Raw genomic sequence first — 18,298 nt, forward strand, 5'->3', positions numbered from 1 at the left:
GGAACACACTGTTACCTCACGCTCTCTATTGTTCTCCTTGTCCTGGGATGTGTCTGCACCTGCTGGCTTCAACCCTGAAGTCCACAGAGCGCAGACCCAGTAGCCAGGATTACTGCGTGAACCACCGAGCAGTGCACAAAACAGCCCTGATCCAAATGTGGCCTACTTCACTTTTTTTTTTTTGCCAGCCCTGGGCATTGAACTCAGGGCCTGGGCACTGTCCTTGAGCTTCTTTTGCTCAAGGCTACCACTTGAGCCACAATACCACATCTGGCTTTTTTTCTGTCTATATGGTACTGAGAAAGTAGTCGATGCTTTTCAGTTAAAGCAATTTAAAAAAAAAAAAAACACCATATTTTTTGCTAGTCCTGAGGCTGGAACTCGGCCTGGGCACTGTCCTTGGGCTTTCTCAAGGTTACCAGTCTACCACTTGAGCCACAGCATCACTTCTGGCTTTTTCTGTGTATATGGTACCGAGGAATCAAACTCAAGGCTTCATGCATGCTTGACAAGCACTCTACCACCAGGTCACACTCCTGGCTTCAGCAAAAAACAACTTTTAGGCCCGCTTTACAAAACCCTTTCCTAAAGCTCAAAGTTATATATCCTGTTACCTATTTCACAGTGCCACTTGGATGTCTAGTTTGCCTTTCCACATCAGTCGGAAGGCCCCCCAGTCCTGCTGAGATTTTAGATTTAGTATTCAACTTGGAGCATCAAATTCTGGCTGGGCATTTCTGCTCAGGCTGGCACTCCACAACTTCTACTGTGCCTCCAGTTTTTTTTTGTTTTTGTTTTTCTAGAATTAAGAAGAGTATCTCAGATTTGTTTGCCTGGACTGGTTTCAAACCATAGACTCAGATTCTTAGCCTCCTGAATAGCTAGGATTACAGGCATGGTCCACTACTACTTGGCTAATTTTTTTTTTCCTAGTCTTGGGGCTTGGACTCAGGGCCTGGGCAGCATCTTTGGGTTATCTCAAGGCTAGATAGAGCTCTACCACTTAAGTCACAGCCACTTCCAGCTTTTTTCAAACCTAGGGCTTTGTGCCTGCTAGGCAAGCACTCTATCATGAAACCACATTCCCAGTCCCTAAGTCTTTGTTACAGGCATCCTTCAATATTTTTTCTTTTCTCTTTTAAGTGATAGAAGGTATTCTGTGTGGGCTGTTTGACCATTTAATTGACAGAGGTAAGACTCTGTCCAGAACAAAACCCTATGGCAGCTTCAGGCTGGGCAGGGGCAGAGGCTGTGTTGAACCCAGTATTGTTAGTCTTTGATCCGAGACTGTGAACGACATTGCCACTACATCGGAAGGGGCTGCCAGGACAATCACTGCTGCTTTAAGACTCCCTACATCCCCCCGGGAGACTCTGATCCAGCTGCTGACATTGGAAGAGAGCTTAGTTGTGGAACCTCAGTGGAAATCACTGCCACTGTTTCAACTGCAGCTTCTGCTTCTAGGGCTCTGCCTGTAAAAGCTTCAGATGACTCTTGGGGTCACTTTGTCTGGAGCCTCTGCAGGGAAATCACTGTTTAAAAAAATCACTGCTCCAACTGCCTGCTGGACAGTGTTCTGGACACCTCTTAATCTGAAAGGTTTTATCACCTGTTGCTGGTCTCTTATCACACAGAGGGCCACATGAACAGGTAACTCCTAGCTCTAGGTTCACCAAGCAGCCGCTAGAGGGCAGCAGAAGAGTTCCAGAGTGTGGCAGGAGCAGAGCCTGGTAGGGACTCTCGGCAAGAGTCATAGAAAAGAAAATCACCTCAAGTTTTGAGTCCAGCTCCTGAGCAGCAAATCAGTGGTGTGACAATCAGAACTGAAGATCTTGATGCCGAGGCTTGAACTGACAATTCTAGCTGCTTCCTACTGCTCCACCGTCAATTAGAGCCGTGAGCTGAAGCCAGGTGCTGGTGACTCATGTCTGTAATCCTAGCTACTTAACAAGGCTAAGATCTGAGGATCCTGGTTTGAAGCCAGTCTGGGCAGGGAAGTCTGCGAGATCTTTTTTTTTTTTTTTTTTTTTGCCAGTCTTGGGCTTGGGCTCAGGGCCTGAGCACTGTCCTTGGGCTTTCTCAAGGCTACAGCTCTACCACTTGAGCCTCAACACCACTTCTGGCTTTTTTCTATGTATGTGGTACTGAGGAATCGAACCCGGGTCTGTGCATGCTAGGCAAGCACTCTACCACTAGGCCACACTCCCAGCAGTCTGCGAGATCTTATTTCCAATTAACCAGCAAAAGCCAGAAGTGGAGGTGTTGGTCAAGTGATAGGATATAAACTTTCAGCAAAAAAGTTCAGAGACAGTGCCCAGGCCTCAAGTTTAAGCCTCAGTACTGATGCATGTGCACCTGCACACATACACACACATGCATGCACACACACACACACACACAATCCCCCAAACAACCTCTGAAGCTGTAACACTAAGGTAAATTGTTGCTGATGCCTCCAGGCTTAGAACTGAGGACAGAGCAAACAAAACAAAACAAAAACAAAAACCACTCAGCTACTTGGTGCCACAAACAGCCCTTTAAGTGTAATTTTTAGAACATTCCTGTCATTCCCCCAAAAGAAATCCTGTGAACTTTTGCAGCATTGCTTATTTCCAGTCCCAGCTCTAGGCACTCATTACTCTGGACAACAGTTCATTAGCTACTTTGTTTTATTGCTTATTTGTTGGTTGTGTGACTTGGGACCTGAGCCCAGTACCTGCACTTTTTCCACTCAAGGCTGGTGTTCTCTCATTGGGCTACAGCTCCACTTCTAGCCTTTTGCCAGGTCGTTGGAGGTAAAAGCCTTGCATACTTTTCTGGATAGGCTGGCTTCAAATTTCTATCCGAGGATCTTGGTCTCCTAAGTAGCTAGGATTACAAGCATGAACAACCAGTGCCCAGAGGGGTTATTATTATTTTATTTTTTATTATTTTATTATTTTAGATATAGTCTTTGTGTAGCTCAGCTTGACCTCAAAATCACAATCCTCTTGCCTCTACCTCCTGAATACTGGAATTAGAAGCACGTAATAAATGATTGTAAAATTCACTTTCACCAGTTTCACTAGAAGTAAAAACAGGAGATCTTTTCACATTGTCATGCTGGAAGCAAAGCCAATAAATAGGTAAACTATGTATAAGTGATTTCCACTCTCTGCATTTTTTTTTTTCCAGTCTTGGGCTTTAGCCCAGGGCCTGAGCACTGTCCTTAGGCTTTCTTAAGGTTAGAGCTCTACCACTTGAGCCTCAGTACCACCTCCAGCTTTTTTCTATGGATGTGGTGCCAAGGAATCGAACCTGAGTCTCCCTGCATGCTAGGCAAGAACTCTACACTAGGCCAAACTCCTGGCCCCTGCATTTTTTTTTTTTTTTGGTAAGTCCTCGGGCTTGAACTCAGGTCCTGAGCTTCTTTTGCTCAAGGCTATCATTTTACTACTTCAGCCACAATGCCACTTTCAGCTTTTTCTGATTTTGTGGTATTGAGGAATTGAGCCCAGGTTTTCATACAAGCTAGGCAAGCACTCTACCACTAAGCCACATTCCCAGCCTTCTTTGTAGTTGTTACAAAGTAGACAACTATTTCTATTATGTCAGAGTTAATGGGTTGTAGTTCCTGACTTCTGGAAGAGATAGACTTCAGAGGCTGAGATCACACTTCTAAGCCAGCCTGGGCAAGAAAGTCCCCTAGACTGTTACCTCCAATTAACCAGAAAAAAAAAAAAGGAAACAATAAGCTGAAAGTAGAACCAAGACTCAAGTGGTAGCCTTGAGCACAAAAGCTCAGATGCAGTGTACAGGCCTTGAGTTCCAGCCCAACGACTGGTATACACACACACACACACACACACACACACACACACACACACACACACACACATATACACACGTATGCAGGCACACACAAAAGATTCTAACCTTGATTCATCTATTACAAACCTTAAGAGTTTCTTTGGCTCATACATTCTAAATGTCTCTTACCTGTCAGCAGTGTATGCTCTCTTGGGAATTTAGCTTATTCTCACTTCTTAGGATTCTTGACATACATGGTTGATATTCCCTGTGGTAACATAATGATTTGTTATTGTATTGCTCTACTAGGGCCTGTTTCCAGTTAGCCACTGTCCCCTGGGTGGGTGCATTTTCTAGTTTTTAGCTGTAGTATACTGTTCAACCATAATCATCTTTGTTCAAGTCTGTTTTCTCCTTTGAAGAAACTAAGATATCATTTGTTTGCTCCCCAATGTGGCATTACTCAGGTTGAGAGTATAATCATTTTTATGATTCTTGACAGCCATTGCCAAATTTCTCTCTGAAAAGATTATGCTTGTTTATAAGGCACTATCAATGCACAAATGTATTTATTTTCTTACTATTCTGTTAACATTTGAGCTTTGTCAGTTGTATTCATTCTTACTAATACAGGAGCAGTAAGAATGTTATTTTGCCCTTTTTCCCTTTTCTCTTCCCTTCCTTTTTCCTTCCCTCCTGTGTGTGTGTGTGTGTGTGTGTGTGTGTGTGTGTGTGCGTGCGTGCCAGATCTGGGGCTTGAATCCAAGGTCTGAGCACTGTTTTTTGTTTTTTTGTTTTTTTTCCAGTCCTGGGCTTGAGCTCAGGGCCTGAGCACTGTCCTTGGACTTTCTCAAGGCTAGAGCTCTACCACTTGAGCCTCAGCACCATTTCTGGCTTTTTTCTATGCATGTGGTACGGAGGAATCGAACCCGGGTCTTCATGCATGCTAGGCAAGCACTTTAACCACTAGGCAAAACTCCCGGCCCTTGAACCACATTTCTTGCTGGTTAATTGGGGATAAGAGTCTTACAGACTTTTCTGGTCAGGCTGGCTTCAAATTGAGATCCTCAGATCTCAATCTCCTGATTAGCTAGCTTACAGGCATCAGATAACAGTGCCTGGCTTGGGTGTGTATTTTTTCCCCCCCAGTCCTGGGGCTTGAACTCAGGGCCTGAATACTGTCCTTGGGTTTTCTCAAGGCTAGAGTTCTACCTCTTGAGCCACAGCACCACTTCTGGCTTTTTCTATATATGTGGTACCAAGGAATTGAATCCAGGTCTTCATGCATGCTAGGCAAGCACTCTACCACTAAGCTGCATTCCCAGCCCTAGCAACTGAATTATGCCACAATAAACATGTTCTTTTTTGTTTTGTTTTTCTTGTGGGTCATGGGGCTTGAACTCAGCCTGGGCACTGTCCCTGAGCTCTTCATCTCAAGGCTTCCAAGCTACCCCTGGGCCTGGGCATTGTCCCTGAGCTCTTCAGCTCAAGGCCTTGAGCCAAGCCCCACTTCGCATTTTCTAGAGGCTAACTGAAAATAAGAGTCTCAGATCCTTTTGTGCCCGGGCTGGCTTTGAACCCTGATTCTCAGATCTCAGCCTCCTGACTAGCTAGGATTACAGGCGTGAGTCATGTGACTGGCTTTGATTAGACGTGATAGGAGAAAAATCCTGAAATGTCTTCATCCTGGAAGATGGAAGGCCTCTGGAGAAATGTCTCAGACCAGGAAGCTCACCATTTCAGGTTTCTGTATGTATGTTAAAACTTCAACTCAAATCCCTTGAGCTACTGAAGTAAAGTCTCCAGGTCTTTTTGCCCCTACTGGCATCTTTGAATGATCTCAGCTCTCTTAGCATAGTCTATGTAGGTTCAACTAACTGTCCTTCAAATATTCATTATTAAATAAAGGCCCTTAGCTGCAGTTCAGCAGACATGCTTCCAACTGTCCCTTAGCCTTGCTGGACTCTATCCCAGGATTGGTCATTTAAAAAAAAATTTTTTTTTCTGGCTCGCACTGGCAATGTCCAATATAATTTTAGTTCAGAAATCTGTCGGACTTGAATTGAGGACCCCGCCGCCTCTTGTACAACTACTTAAAACAATGAAAAAGCCACTGGTACAAAAAAAAATTGATTTATCAAGATGCACTGTAGTCAAAAAAATGACATGATGTATGACTACTTAAGGGTAATTTAAAAGAAATACCTGTTTAACAAATTTAATTTATGCAATTTTGGGGATCAATACTAAAGACATCCTACCAGGATGCTGGTGCTCTACCACTTGAACCGCAGCTCCACTTCAGTTTTGGGTTTATTTATTTTTTTGGTGGTTAATTGGAGTCTCCCAGACTTTCCTACCCCGGCTGGGCTCAGGTCTTAGGTGTGAGCCTCCGGGCCTGTGTGTGTGTGTGTGTGCTACTAACATCAGGGCTTGAACTCAGGACTTCATGCTCTCGCTTGGCCTTTTTCTGCTCATGTCTGGTGCACTGCCTCTTGAACCACGCCTCCCTGTCTGGCTTTTTGGATGGCCAGCTTGGTGCTCTGCCTCTTTGGATGGCCAGGTTGGTGCTCTGCCTCTTGAACCACGCCTCCCTGTCTGGCTTTTTGGATGGCCAGCTTGGTGCTCTGCCTCTTGAACCACGCCTCCCAGTCTGGCTTTTTGGATGGCCAGCTGGTGCACTGCCTCTTTGGATGGCCAGCTTGGTGCTCTGCCTCTTGGACCACGCCTCCCAGTCTGGCCTTTTGGATGGCCAGTTGGTGCTCTGCCTCTTGAACCACGCCTCCCAGTCTGGCTTTTTGGATGGCCAGTTGGTGCTCTGCCTCTTTGGATGGCCAGGTTGGTGCTCTGCCTCTTGAACCACGCCTCCGAGTCTGGCTTTTTGGATGGCCAGCTTGGTGCTCTGCCTCTTGAACCACGCCTCCCAGTCTGGCCTTTTGGATGGCCAGCTTGGTGCTCTGCCTCTTGAACCACACCTCCCAGTCTGGACTTTTTGGATGGCCAGCTTGGTGCTCTGCCTCTTGAACCACGCCTCCCAGTCTGGCCTTTTGGATGGCCAGCTTGGTGCTCTGCCTCTTGAACCACGCCTCCCGGTCTGGCTTTTTGGATGGCCAGGTTGGTGCACTGCCTCTTTGGATGGCCAGGTTGGTGCTCTGCCTCTTGAACCACGCCTCCGAGTCTGGCTTTTTGGATGGCCAGGTTGGTGCACTGCCTCTTTGGATGGCCAGGTTGGTGCTCTGCCTCTTGAACCACGCCTCCCAGTCTGGCCTTTTGGATGGCCAGGTTGGTGCTCTGCCTCTTGAACCACGCCTCCGGTCTGGCTTTTGGGATGGCCAGCTTGGTGCTGTCCCAGGCTGGCTTCCAGCTGTCATTCCCCCCTCCCCCTCCACCCCCCTCCCAGGCCTCAGCCCGCTGGGCGCGAGCCGGCTGGAGGGGACTCCGCGGTTAAGACGGTGTCCACCCGGCCTTCCCACGCACCGCCACTCCCGACACAGGCACGTCCAAGGCCCGGGGATCTCCGGGAGGCCGGGCCGCCCCGAGCCCCGCACCGGTTCCCGGGCCCGGTGGCCGCCGCTGCCGGCCTCTTCTCCGCTGCTAACGGTCGAGCAGGGCTCGGCTCACCGTTAGCCCGGCGCGCGCGTGCGCGCCGCGGCGGCCGAGCGCCTCTCCCCCGCGCGCCCCTCCCTCTCGCGCCTGCGCAGTTGGCACGCCCCGGCCGCGGGCCCGCCCCCCCCCGCGGCGTCGCTTGGCTCCGCCCTCGGCGTACCGCGCCTGCGCCGATCCCGGCCGCGTCTCCGCCCCCGGGAGCTTCGGTTGCGCGCGCGCCCGGCTTCCCTCACTTCTGACGTTGCAACCGCTCGCGGCCCCACGGCGCGTCCGGAGTGGGGCGGGGGGGGGGGGGTTCGGTGGGGCGGCCGGCGGACTCGGTGAGTACCGTCGGTCTCCTCACACCCGCCGCCGCCCTGCCCGTTCCCGGCCCGAGGGGCGCCTCCGGACGCCCGGGGGGGGGGCGGGGGGGAGCTTCGGACCGGTCCCCGCCGCGCTCTCCGTCGCGGACTCGGGTGGGTTCCCACCGGCCCCGTCGTGGGTCCGGGCTGCACACGTGGGCCCTGGGGCCCGGACGACGGACCGTGGTCCCCGTGTCAGCCCGCGGCGGCGGCCTCGGCGCTGCCGGGGAGCCGTTTTCCTCCGCGGGACGGGGTCACCCGGGCCCCGGCCGCCCCTCCGCGGGCCCCAGGTCCCCTTGAGGCCTCCCCGGGGCGGGGGGTGGGGGGGGGAAACCGTCCCGGGTGTGCGCGCCGGTCCCGGGCCTCGAACTTGAACTCAGGACCTGGGCGCTTGACCCAGGGGGCGGAGGGGGGGGAGGTCACAGACTTTCCCGCCGCCGCCGCCGCCGGGACTCAGCGCCGGGGTGACAGGTGCGACCCCCCAGCTGGGCCTGCAGCAGCCGGGGGTGGGGTGGGGTGGGCGCGGGCAGGGGAGGGGGGGAAGCCATGCCTTTTAAATGGTCATTATATGTGTTTAGCTGACCCGTTGTCGTCCAGCCGCCGGCCCGGCCCTCGCGCGCACTCGCGCGCGCCCGTGGTGGTGTTGGGCACTAGCTGTTGACGGAGCCGGGTTTGAATCCACCGCCGTGTTGTGTCTGGTCTCGCCTCGTCTCTCTCGCGGCGGTGCCGAGCCGGAGGGAACACGGAGGGAGGCAAAGAGCCAGTGCCCTGCGGTTGAGTCAGCCGATCAGCTGTGTTAGGGGTTGGCCCGTTAGCCGCTTACCTACTGAGCGTGTGTGAGTGTGAGCAAGACAGAGAGAGAACGCACTGGGGCTTGAACTCAGGGCCCCCCGTGGGGTCTTAGCCATTTCCCTTAAGGCTGGCTGATGGGCTACGACCCTGCCCGTTCCACTCCAGGCTTTTCGCTCGTTATTTGGAATTGGCGTCATGGGACTTTTGAACCACGACCCTTCAGGCCTCAGCCTCCCGAGTAGTTAGTATGACATGAGTCACCCGTGCCCATCCACCACCTTACAGGACATACCATAGGAATGACCTCTAGGGTGCCTAAGGCACCTGGAAACCGCAGCTACGGTTGCACAGGGTATGTCTGAATTCTTAACTTGAGCCGAGTGTGAGCTAGGAAGTGAAATTTCAGGAGTGTGTGTGAGTATTGTAGGTAGATGTGTACTTGCCTGTTTCTGCTATTTCTCCTCCCCCCCCTCCCCCAGTTACAGAGAGTCAAACTTATTGTAACTACCTCCCCCACCCCCACCCAGTTACAGAGTCAAACTTACTGTAATCAGTTACTGATGAGCTTGGTACCAAGTTTCTCAAATTCTGACTTGTTTGGTGTCAGAGTCATTCACAAAGAATTGTTCTGAAGGTCTCTGTGCCCCCAGGCTTTGAAAACTGTTTTGACAGGCTTGATTCCTAGAATGTCAAGGTTTTAAATTAACTCGTCAGTGATTGTTCTTCTGGTAGATTAACGTGATAGATGTGCTGAAAGAAAATGACAGTATACCAAATTGGGTTCTTTTTTTTTTTGAGGACACTACCACGAAATAATGCCTGTGAAATAAACAGCTTTCATCTCCGGGGTCACCTTTCCTGCTTATTCACTCTTAAGAGTTCTTTGCTTCCTCACTGCCTTGATTGCTGTGGCATCCAAACTTGATTGTCTTCCACAGGCAGGGATAGTGCATGTCATAGTCTCCGTCCAAGCAAGCCATCATTTAATGAATTGTTCTTTTTTTGCCAGTCCTAGGGCTTGAACTCAGGGCCTAAACACTGTCCTTGGGTTTTCTCAAGGCTAGAATCCTGAGCTGTTCCTTGAGCTGCCCCTGAGCTGTTCGTTTTGGAGGATTTTATTTTATTTATTTATTTTTTTGGCCAGTCCTGGGTTTGAGCTCAGGGCCTGAGCACTGTCCTTGGGTTTTCTGTGTATCTAGTTATGAGGAATTGAACCCAGGTCTTTGTGCATGCTAAGCAAGCAGTCTACCACTAGGCCAAACTCCCGGCTCCTGCACTGTTCATTTTGAAGGGTAGCAGCTTAACAATTGGTTGATGACCAGAGGCCTGGCTTAAATGGTAGAGACTTTCTGGGAAATTATAAAGCCTTAAATTCAAAGCTCAATACTGCTACCCCCTCCTCCACCAAAAAAAAAAAAAAAAAAAAAAGGATACCTTGGCTTGCTTGTTTAAATTTCCTAGAAAGTGACTTCTTTTCACTCAGAATTACTGTGGAAATAGTAATTTAGTGTGTCTAAATCTCTCTCTCTCTTTGTGCTAGCATTAGGGCTTGAACTTTTAAGCCTGTGTGTTGTATCCTCTTAGCTTTTTGCTGAAGGCTGGTGTTTTACCACTAGAGTCTAGTGCCATTTCTGACTTTTTGGTGTTAATTGGGGATAGGAGTCTCATGGACTTTCCTGCACAGGTTGGCTTTGAACTACTATCTTCAGATTTCAGGCTTTTTAAAAATTTTTTAATTTTTTTTCCCATTTCAGGGCTTGACTCAGAGCCTGGACACTGTCTTTGAACTTCTTTTACTCAAGACTAGTACTCCACCAGTTTGAGCTACATCGCCGCTTTTGGGTTTTTTTGTGTATGTGGTACTGAGGAATAGAATCCAGGGCTTCATGAATGCTAAGCAAGCACTGTACCACTAAGCCAACATCCCAGTCCCTTAGATTCCCCTCTTTTTTGGGGGGAGGGCAGTCCTAGGGCTTGAACTCAGGGCCTGGGCACTGTCCTTGGGCTTTCTCAACACTAGCGCTCTACCACTTGAGCCACAGCACCACTTATGGCTTTTTCTAAGTTTGTGGTACTGAGAAATTGAACCTGGGGGGCTGGGAGTTTGGCCTAGTGGTAGAGTGCTTGCTTAGCATGCACTAAGACCCAGGTTCGATTCCTCGGTACCACATACATAGTAAAAAGCCGGAAGTGGTGCTATGGCTCAAATGGTAAAGCACTAGCCTTGAGGAAAGCCCAGGAACAGTGCTCAGGCCCTGAGTTCAATCCTCAGTACTGGAGGGGAAAAAAAAAAGAAATTGAACCCAGGTTTTTATGCATGCTAGGCAAACACTCTACCACTAGGCCAAACTTCTCCCCTCGGCCCCTATTAGCTAGGATTACAAGGCTTGAGCCACAAGTGCTCAGCCATCTTTATTTAGCTCAGGAAGAAAGAAGAAGGTCTTATATCAATTAATTACATTAATGCCTAGATTGTTGGACTCCTGACAGTAAGATATAACCAACCACTCTCAGGTCTAATTGAATGATTGAGGGTTAAGATTTCTCTTGTTGACTATTTGGAGGCAGTGGTTCTCTGTTTTGGCTATAAAAAGTAAACTTAATTGGAGGATTCTCTGCATTTAAAAATTGAAGTGAAAGTTACACCATACAAATCTACCATTTGTATTTAAATAGCTTTCAGTAAATTCACAAAGTTGTATAAACTTATTTATTTATTTATGTATGGAGATAAGTGTCTCTTGGCTTCGTATGGCCTCTAATTAAGCACTAGAAAATGGGAAGTGGGGCTGTGGCTCAAAGAGCTCAGGGACAGCACCCAGGCCAGAGTTCAAGCCCCATGACCCCCCCCCCCAAAAAAAAAGGCAGAAGTGGTGCTGTGGTTCAAGTAGCAGAGCTCTAGCCTTGAGAAATCCCAAGGACAGTGCTCAGACCCTGAGTTCAAGCCCCGGGACTGGTAAAAATAAATAAATAAATATAGATATAGATATATAATATGTGTATATAATCTCTGCAGAAATACTTTAATAGCAATAATGTAGCACTTTGTTCTAGTTCCTCACATATTGACTTATGTAACTAGTTTTTTGTTTTGTTTTGTTTTGTTTTTATCCTCAATAGAAATAGAAAAATACAAAAAAAAGTACAGTTTTAGTGAGTAGTAAAAAAGTTCCAAAGTCAAGTTCTCTTAGATTAGTAATCACCAAATTGAATAGATTTTAAAATCTTTTTTTTGGGGGGGGGTAGGAGGAGCTGGTCTTGGAGCTTAAACTCTGGGCCTGGGCACTGTGTCTGTCCTCCTTATGCTCAAGACTAGCCCTCTATCACTTAAGCCACAGCACCACTTCTGGGTTTTTCTGAGTAGCCAGCCCAAGTTGGCTTTGAACTGCAATCCTCAGATCTCAGCCTCCTGATTAGCTAACTAGGATTATAGGCATGAGCCACGGCTAGTTATTTTATTTTATTTTTTTTTGGTTTTTTTGTTTTCTTTGGTTGTGGGTCTTGAACTCAGGGCCTGGGCACTGTCCCTGAGCCTCTCCATGCTCAAGGCTAGCACTCTTCCACTTGAGCCATAGCACTACGTCCTTTAAAATGTTACACTTTGAATAAATTATTTGACTGTATTTCAGGTGAAAAGATGGCACGGAGAAAGAAAAAAATTAAAGAAGCCCCAGAATCTCAGAACTTGGAGAAGGAGAATGCTGAAACTGCCAGTTCTGTCAGTGGCAGGAGGAAGCGCAAACTTGAGGACGCTTTCATTGTGATATCTGACAGTGATGGAGAGGTCAGTATTCTTAAAAGTGGAGCCATGAGTCTCAAACTTGGCTCTTGTGATTACCTTCATGCTGGCTTGCCTGCCAAGACAATGCAATTTTTATTCAGTTTCATTTTGTAACTGGAATTGTCGTAAATTACTTGACTGTAAGTAATCATGCTGTTTGGCCGAGGATGGATTATAGTTCTTCTGTTTTTTAAAATATTAACATAGCCATGATATTGTAGACTGTGGGGATAAATCAGTAGTAATATACAAGTAGTAATTGGTGAACATATATGAGAAAGAGAAATGAGGAGGGAAGAAATGAGCTCTCTCTCTCTCTCTCTCTCTCTCTCTCTCTCTCTCTCTCTCTCTCCCCTTCTCTCTCCCTCTCTCTCCCTCCCTCTCCCTCCCTCTCCCTCCCTCTCCCTCCCTCTCCCTCCCTCTCCCTCCCTCTCCCTCCCTCTCCCTCCCTCTCCCTCCCTCTCTCCCTCCCTCCCTCTCACCTCTCCTCTCTTCTCTCCCCTCTCTCCCCTCTCTCTCCCTCCCTCTCCCTCCCTCCCTCTCCCTCCCTCCCTCCCTCCCTCCCTCTCACCTCTCCTCTCTTCTCTCCCCTCTCTCCCCTCTCTCCCCTCTCTCCCCTCTCTCCCCTCTCTCCCCTCTCTCCCCTCTCTCCCCTGTCTCCCCTCTCTCCCCTCTCTCCCCTCTCTCGCCTCTCTCGCCTCTCTCGCCTCTCTCGCCTCTCTCGCCTCTCTCGCCAGTCCTGCGTTTGAACTCAGGGTTTGTTGCTGTCCTTGAGCTTTTGTGTTCAGGGCTAGTGATCTACCATTTGAGCCACTGTGCCACTGGTGCCTGACTGATTGGCCTTCCCCCATCCCCCCAGTCTTGGGGCTTGACTCGGGACCTACTCACTGTCCCTGAGCTTCTTTTTGCCCAAGGCTAGTGCTCTACCACTTGAACCACAGGGCTACTTCTGGCTTTTTCTGTGTATCTGGTACTGAGGAATCAAACCCAAGGCTTCATGCATGGTAGGTGAGCACATTCCCACATTCCCAGGCCCTCATGGGCCAGTTTTAAATTAGACTATGTACATGTGACAGATAATCATGTCATGTTAGTATATTTTAACTACCATCCCCGCGCCCTTTTTTTTTGGTATTGAGATTTACCTTGGGGCCTGTACCTGCCATGAAGGAACTCTTCCTTGATTCATACTCCTGCTCCTTTTTATATTGGCTATGTTTGTTTTATGCCCAAGCTGTTCTTTATCATTTTGCTGGGGATAAAAGGTATGCACCATTTTGCCAGCCATTGGTTGAGATAAAGCCTTACAAACTTTCATGACTGGCCTTGAATTGTCATCCTCTGATTTCTGTCTCTGAAGTACCTAGGATTACAAGCTTGAGCTGCTACCTGCTGCTTGTTTCATGTCATATGTATACATCTGTAACAATCTCTGATTTTTGGAGGCCTTTATTAACCATAAGGAGAGGAGATAGAAGAATTACTGCTGCCATCCTGATCGTTATTCTTGTTTTGTAACAGGAACCAAAGGAGGAGAATGGATTGCAGAACATGGAGACAAGACAGTCGAATAGAGCAAATTGCTTGGCTAAAAGAAAAATTGCACGTATGTTTTCAGTTTGGAGATGAATTGATAGTACTGTTTTCATTAAGAAAAGAAGATTCTCTAAATAAGGATGTATGTGCATCCAGATTTTGTTAAAATTTTAGAAGCTGCTTATAGAGTGACTTATAGCTTATTCATTTTGACTTGTTAGTGTTGAAATAAAAAATATGGGGTCGCGAGTGTGGCCTACCTAGCATGCATGAAGCCCTGGGTTCAGTACCTCAGTACCACATGCACAGAAAAAGCTGGCAGTGGCACTGTGGTTCAAGTAGTACAGCACTAGCCTTATACAAAAAGAGCTCAGGGACAATACCCACATCCTGAATTTAAGCCCCAGGACTGGCAAAAAGAAAAGAGAGAGAGAAATTAAAAATATGATCTTCAGGGGTAGACACGGACTTGAGTCCATGATTTATTCTTCCCATGTAGATCTTGGATACCCATTGCTTTCATCTAACCTCTGTTTTCTCATCAACAAAATTCAGAAAACAACATTTACATAGATCACATAATGGTACTGTTATTATTTTCACCATTAGAATCCTTTTTGAAAGTTTTACATTCTCTTTTATTTGTTACTCATTTGTGAAGTTATTTAATCATCATATTTTTACTTTTTTTTGGGGGGGGGGTGGTCAGTCATGGGACTTGAACTCTGGGCCTGTGCTCTGTCCCTAAACTCTTCAGCTCAAGGCTACTGCCCATCCCCTGGAGTCACAGTGCCACTTCTGGTTTTCTAGTGGTTAATTGGAGATAAGAGTCTCAGGGACTTTAGTGCCGGGGCTGGCTTTGAACCAAAACCTTCAGGTCTGTCTCTGGAGTAACTAGGATTACAGGCGTGAGCCACTGTGTCTGGCTATTTTTATATTTTAATGTGATATACAGTGTTCATTTATTTCAGTTAACATTACAGGATAACTAGTTAAAATTATGGCTAATTGATTTAAAATAAAGCTTTTTTTTTTTTTTTTTGCCAGTCCTGGGCCATAAACTCAGGGCCCGAGCACTGTTCTTGGATAGTGCTCAAGGCTAGCATTCTGCCACTTGAGCATCACTTCTGGCTTTTTCTGTGCTTGTGGTTCCAGGGAATTGAACCCAGGGTTTCATGCATGCTTGGCCACGCTCCTGGCTCAAGATAAAACTTTTCTTTCATTGTTAACTTGAATTGTGATCTAAGATAAAAATTTAAACTTGTAAAATAAAGTATAAACAATTTTTTGTTAAATCATTGTATTTTTTTTTTTTTTTTTTTTTTTGCCAGTCCTGGGCTTGAGCTCAGGGCCTGAGCACTGTCCTTGGATCTTCTCAAGGCTAGAGCTCTACCACTTGAGCCTCAGCCCCACTTCCGGCTCTTTTTCTATGTATGTGGTACCCAGGAATCGAACCCGGGTCTTCATGCATGCTAGGCAAGCACTTTAACCACTAGGCCAAACTCCTGGCCCCAGCTTTTTTTTTTTTTTTTCATTTCAATGTATGTGGTATCGAGGAATTGAACCCGGGTCTTTGTGCATGCTAGGCAAGCACTCTACCACTAGGCCAAACTCCCGGCCCCTAAATCATTGTATTAATACATAGTTATCATATGGCAATCCTAGGCTGAGATCTGAGGCTCATGGTTGAAAGTCTCGTAAGACTTTTATGGGGTTGTTGATACTTCCTTTCCATTTTTCTTGTTGAGATGGTATCGCTGTGTTGCCCTGCAGGGACTAAACTCAGTGATTCTCCTGCTTCAGTCTTCTGAGTGTGGGTTTGCAAGTGTGGTTTGGTGTTTTGATTTTTCTCTTGTTTTTGTGTTTTCTGTATTCCTTGACAATTCTGGGGCATGGATCAAGTGCTCTGTCACTTAAGTCACACCTCACCCAGTTTTGTTTAATTACTCAGGTAGGAGCTTACACTTTTTACCTGGGCCAGGCTTGACCATGGTCTTCTTGCTTAGGCTTCCCATACAGCTTGGGTGATAGGCATTCACTGTCCCATCAACTTTTTGTCAGAGTTAGCTGAAGTCTTCCTTGTCTGCTTTCTTAGTAGGTAGGATTACAGGCATGAGCCCTTGATACTGGCTTGGGCTGTTTTGTTTTGTTTTTTTTTTGCCAGTCCTGGGGCTTGAATTCAGGGCCTGGGTACTGTCCCTGAGCTGCTTTTGCACAAGGCTAGTGCTCTACCACTTGAGCCATAGCGCACCACTTCCAGCCTTTCCTGAGTATGTGGTACTGAAGAATTGGACCCAGGGCTTCTTGCATGCTAGGCCAGCACTTTACCACTAGGCCATGCTCCCAGCCTATGGGGCTATTTTTGAAGGAATTTCTCAGTTTAGTATTTTGATCTGCTGGGGATGGTCAGTTTCCTAAGAGAAGATATCTCTAATCTAGTAGGGGTTGAAAGCTGTTTCAACAGCTCAGGTTTTACAGGAAAAAAAAAAAAAAGCTATTGCTTTTGTTTGGATCTTTCTTAATTTCCAAAGGCTGTACATTAGAGGTTTGGTCCCTAGTGTGGTATATTTGGAAGGTGGTGGAAACTTTAATAGGTGGGAATGCCTGGTGGGAGATCTTTGGGTCTTTGTAATACACTCTCAAAGGGATTGTGGGACTCATCTTCTCTCTTTTGCATTCTGGCTGTGGGGAGAAATTTTACTTTACCATGTGTTCCCACAATGGTAACATTTACTGCATCACACCTAACAAGGAGCCCGTGGACTGACACCTTGAAACTATGAGCCAGATGGCCCTTTTCCATTTATAAGCTGATCATCTCATATATTTATTGCAAGAGAAAATGAACTCAGGAGGCTGAGATCTCAGGTTTACGATTTGAAGGTAACCCAGGCAAGAAAGTCCGTGAGACTCTTTATCTTCAATAACTATGCTCCCTCCACCCCCCAAAAAAAGTTGGAAGTGGAGCTGTAGTTGAAGTGGAGGAGCACTAGCCTTGAGCAAAAGAAGCCTAGGGCCAGCACAAACAAACAGAACTAAGTTTAGGGAAACAATCTAGAAAATATCTAGAATAATGTCCAGAAGCTTAGTTTATTCTGATCTCGACCAATAGGAATGAAGACACATAGGTTTTGTTGATGAGATTTCACACGAAGATGAGGGTTCTATTTTCTATGCTGTCATGGTAGGATCTGCCATCATGGTAGGATCTTTGCTTAGGGCCTGTTATCATTAAGACTGATACTTAACCTTGGTCAGTGGGGCTCTGTCTTCTGTGCTCTGTTGTACCCAAGAAACATGATGTTGGGGAAGGAATTGGGGATTGAAGTGGTGAGATTAAAGAAGGTCATGTTTCTAAAACCTATCAGACTTGATATAAAAAGAGTAGTAAGCTAGGAAGTGTGACACAATACAAGAAGGACAGAGATTGTTTACATGCCTAAGGAACGTGGCATAGTGACGCAAAGCTGGTGGGGACATCAAGCCAATTTTTCCAGAAAGAAGATTGTGCTGAGGCCTGAGTATGTTGAGCTCAGCTTCCCATTACAAGAGAATGCTGGGTGTTAAGAGATGCAAGCATTTGAAGTGGGTGGAGGTAAAAGAAGAGAAGGGCAAGTGATCTCAATTCTGAGTTCCAGCTTTTAAAAATAACTAGATAAATTATTTTGGGGGGGTTGAACAGGGCCTAGATGCTGTTCCTGGGTTTCTTTTGCTCAAAGCTGGTGCATTATCACTTAGGCCACAGTTCCACTTTGACTTTTTTTTTTTTTTTTTTTTTTTTCCGGTAGTGTATTGGGAATAGAGTCTCATGGACTTTCTTGCCTGGACTGGCTTCAGACTGTGATATTCAGATTTCAGCCTTCTGAATAGCTACGATTACATGTGTGAGCCACCAGTGCCTGGTTTCTAGCCTTTATGTTTTTGTTTTTTAAAATGTCAAAGCAGTATATATAGCACTCAGGCAGTGCGTGGTGTGAGTACTATGAGCTACTTTTAGCCTAATGTACAGTGAGAAATGAGAGCAAAAAGGAGCAGCTTGGAAAATCTTAAACATTCGCAACTTGGCCTGAAAAGAAGTTGTATGTAAGTTTTCAGCCAAGAAGAGTGTTGTTAATAAACTGATCTGGAGAATAGCAAGACCCCACCAATCACAAGCTAGAGATGGAGCAACCTATATTTATTTCAAGGACAGTCCAGGATAAAAATACTTTGAGACTAGAGCCCCTGACATGCACTACTAGCCAAGGTATACCCTACTAGCTAAGGAATATCTAGGAAATTGTCCCTAACATTCAGCCAATAAGGTGTTCTGGCTAATTTAAGTGGGCTCAGGTGCAGTCTTCTCAGACAGTATACGTTGGCATCCATGTGTTGCTAGCCTGAAGAACAGAAGTGTTAGCAGGTCATGGAGGCTTCTACCAAAATTTCATTCAAAGAAAAGCCTGGGAGACTA

The 18,298-nt window shown here is 46.8% G+C and overlaps 2 protein-coding genes across 2 annotated transcripts in view; one reads left to right on the forward strand and one right to left on the reverse strand.

Moving 5' to 3' along the window:
- Positions 1-2,271: 2,271 nt before the first annotated feature.
- Positions 2,272-8,725, reverse strand: LOC150041873 (uncharacterized). Its single transcript, XM_090325409.1, has 7 exons — positions 8,675-8,725; positions 8,320-8,504; positions 7,724-7,898; positions 7,267-7,380; positions 6,215-7,153; positions 3,979-4,057; positions 2,272-2,868 (listed from the first exon to the last, which is right to left on the reverse strand). Exons 1-6 carry the CDS (start codon positions 8,723-8,725, stop codon positions 4,019-4,021), a joined length of 1,503 nt encoding a protein of 500 aa, XP_090181535.1. The 3' UTR covers positions 2,272-2,868; positions 3,979-4,018.
- Uimc1 (ubiquitin interaction motif containing 1) overlaps positions 7,637-18,298 on the forward strand; it is an 86,485-nt gene continuing 75,823 nt past the window's right edge. Inside the window, exons 1-3 of the mRNA XM_090325553.1 lie at positions 7,637-7,715; positions 12,158-12,312; positions 13,831-13,915. Of these exons, the coding sequence (XP_090181679.1) occupies positions 12,166-12,312; positions 13,831-13,915 (232 nt within the window). The 5' untranslated portion in view covers positions 7,637-7,715; positions 12,158-12,165. The remainder of the gene's footprint in view (positions 7,716-12,157; positions 12,313-13,830; positions 13,916-18,298) is intronic.

The sequence above is a fragment of the Megascapheus bottae genome, chromosome 38 (assembly GCF_031878675.1).
Source record: "Megascapheus bottae isolate mThoBot1 chromosome 38, mThoBot2.hap1, whole genome shotgun sequence".
In the NCBI taxonomy this organism is placed as follows: Eukaryota; Metazoa; Chordata; class Mammalia; order Rodentia; family Geomyidae; genus Megascapheus; species Megascapheus bottae.

Excerpts from the sequence above, each read along its gene's own strand:
- LOC150041873 (XM_090325409.1), bottom strand. The coding sequence starts at position 8,725 with ATGACGCCAATTCCAAATAACGAGCGAAAAGCCTGGAGTGGAACGGGC. Across the intron at positions 7,381-7,723 it reads CGGGTGTGAGGAGACCGACG|CGGAGAAGAGGCCGGCAGCG; the intron begins GTACTCACCGAG and ends GACCGTTAGCAG. Across the intron at positions 7,154-7,266 it reads TGCCTGTGTCGGGAGTGGCG|CTGGAAGCCAGCCTGGGACA; the intron begins GTGCGTGGGAAG and ends GGGGAATGACAG.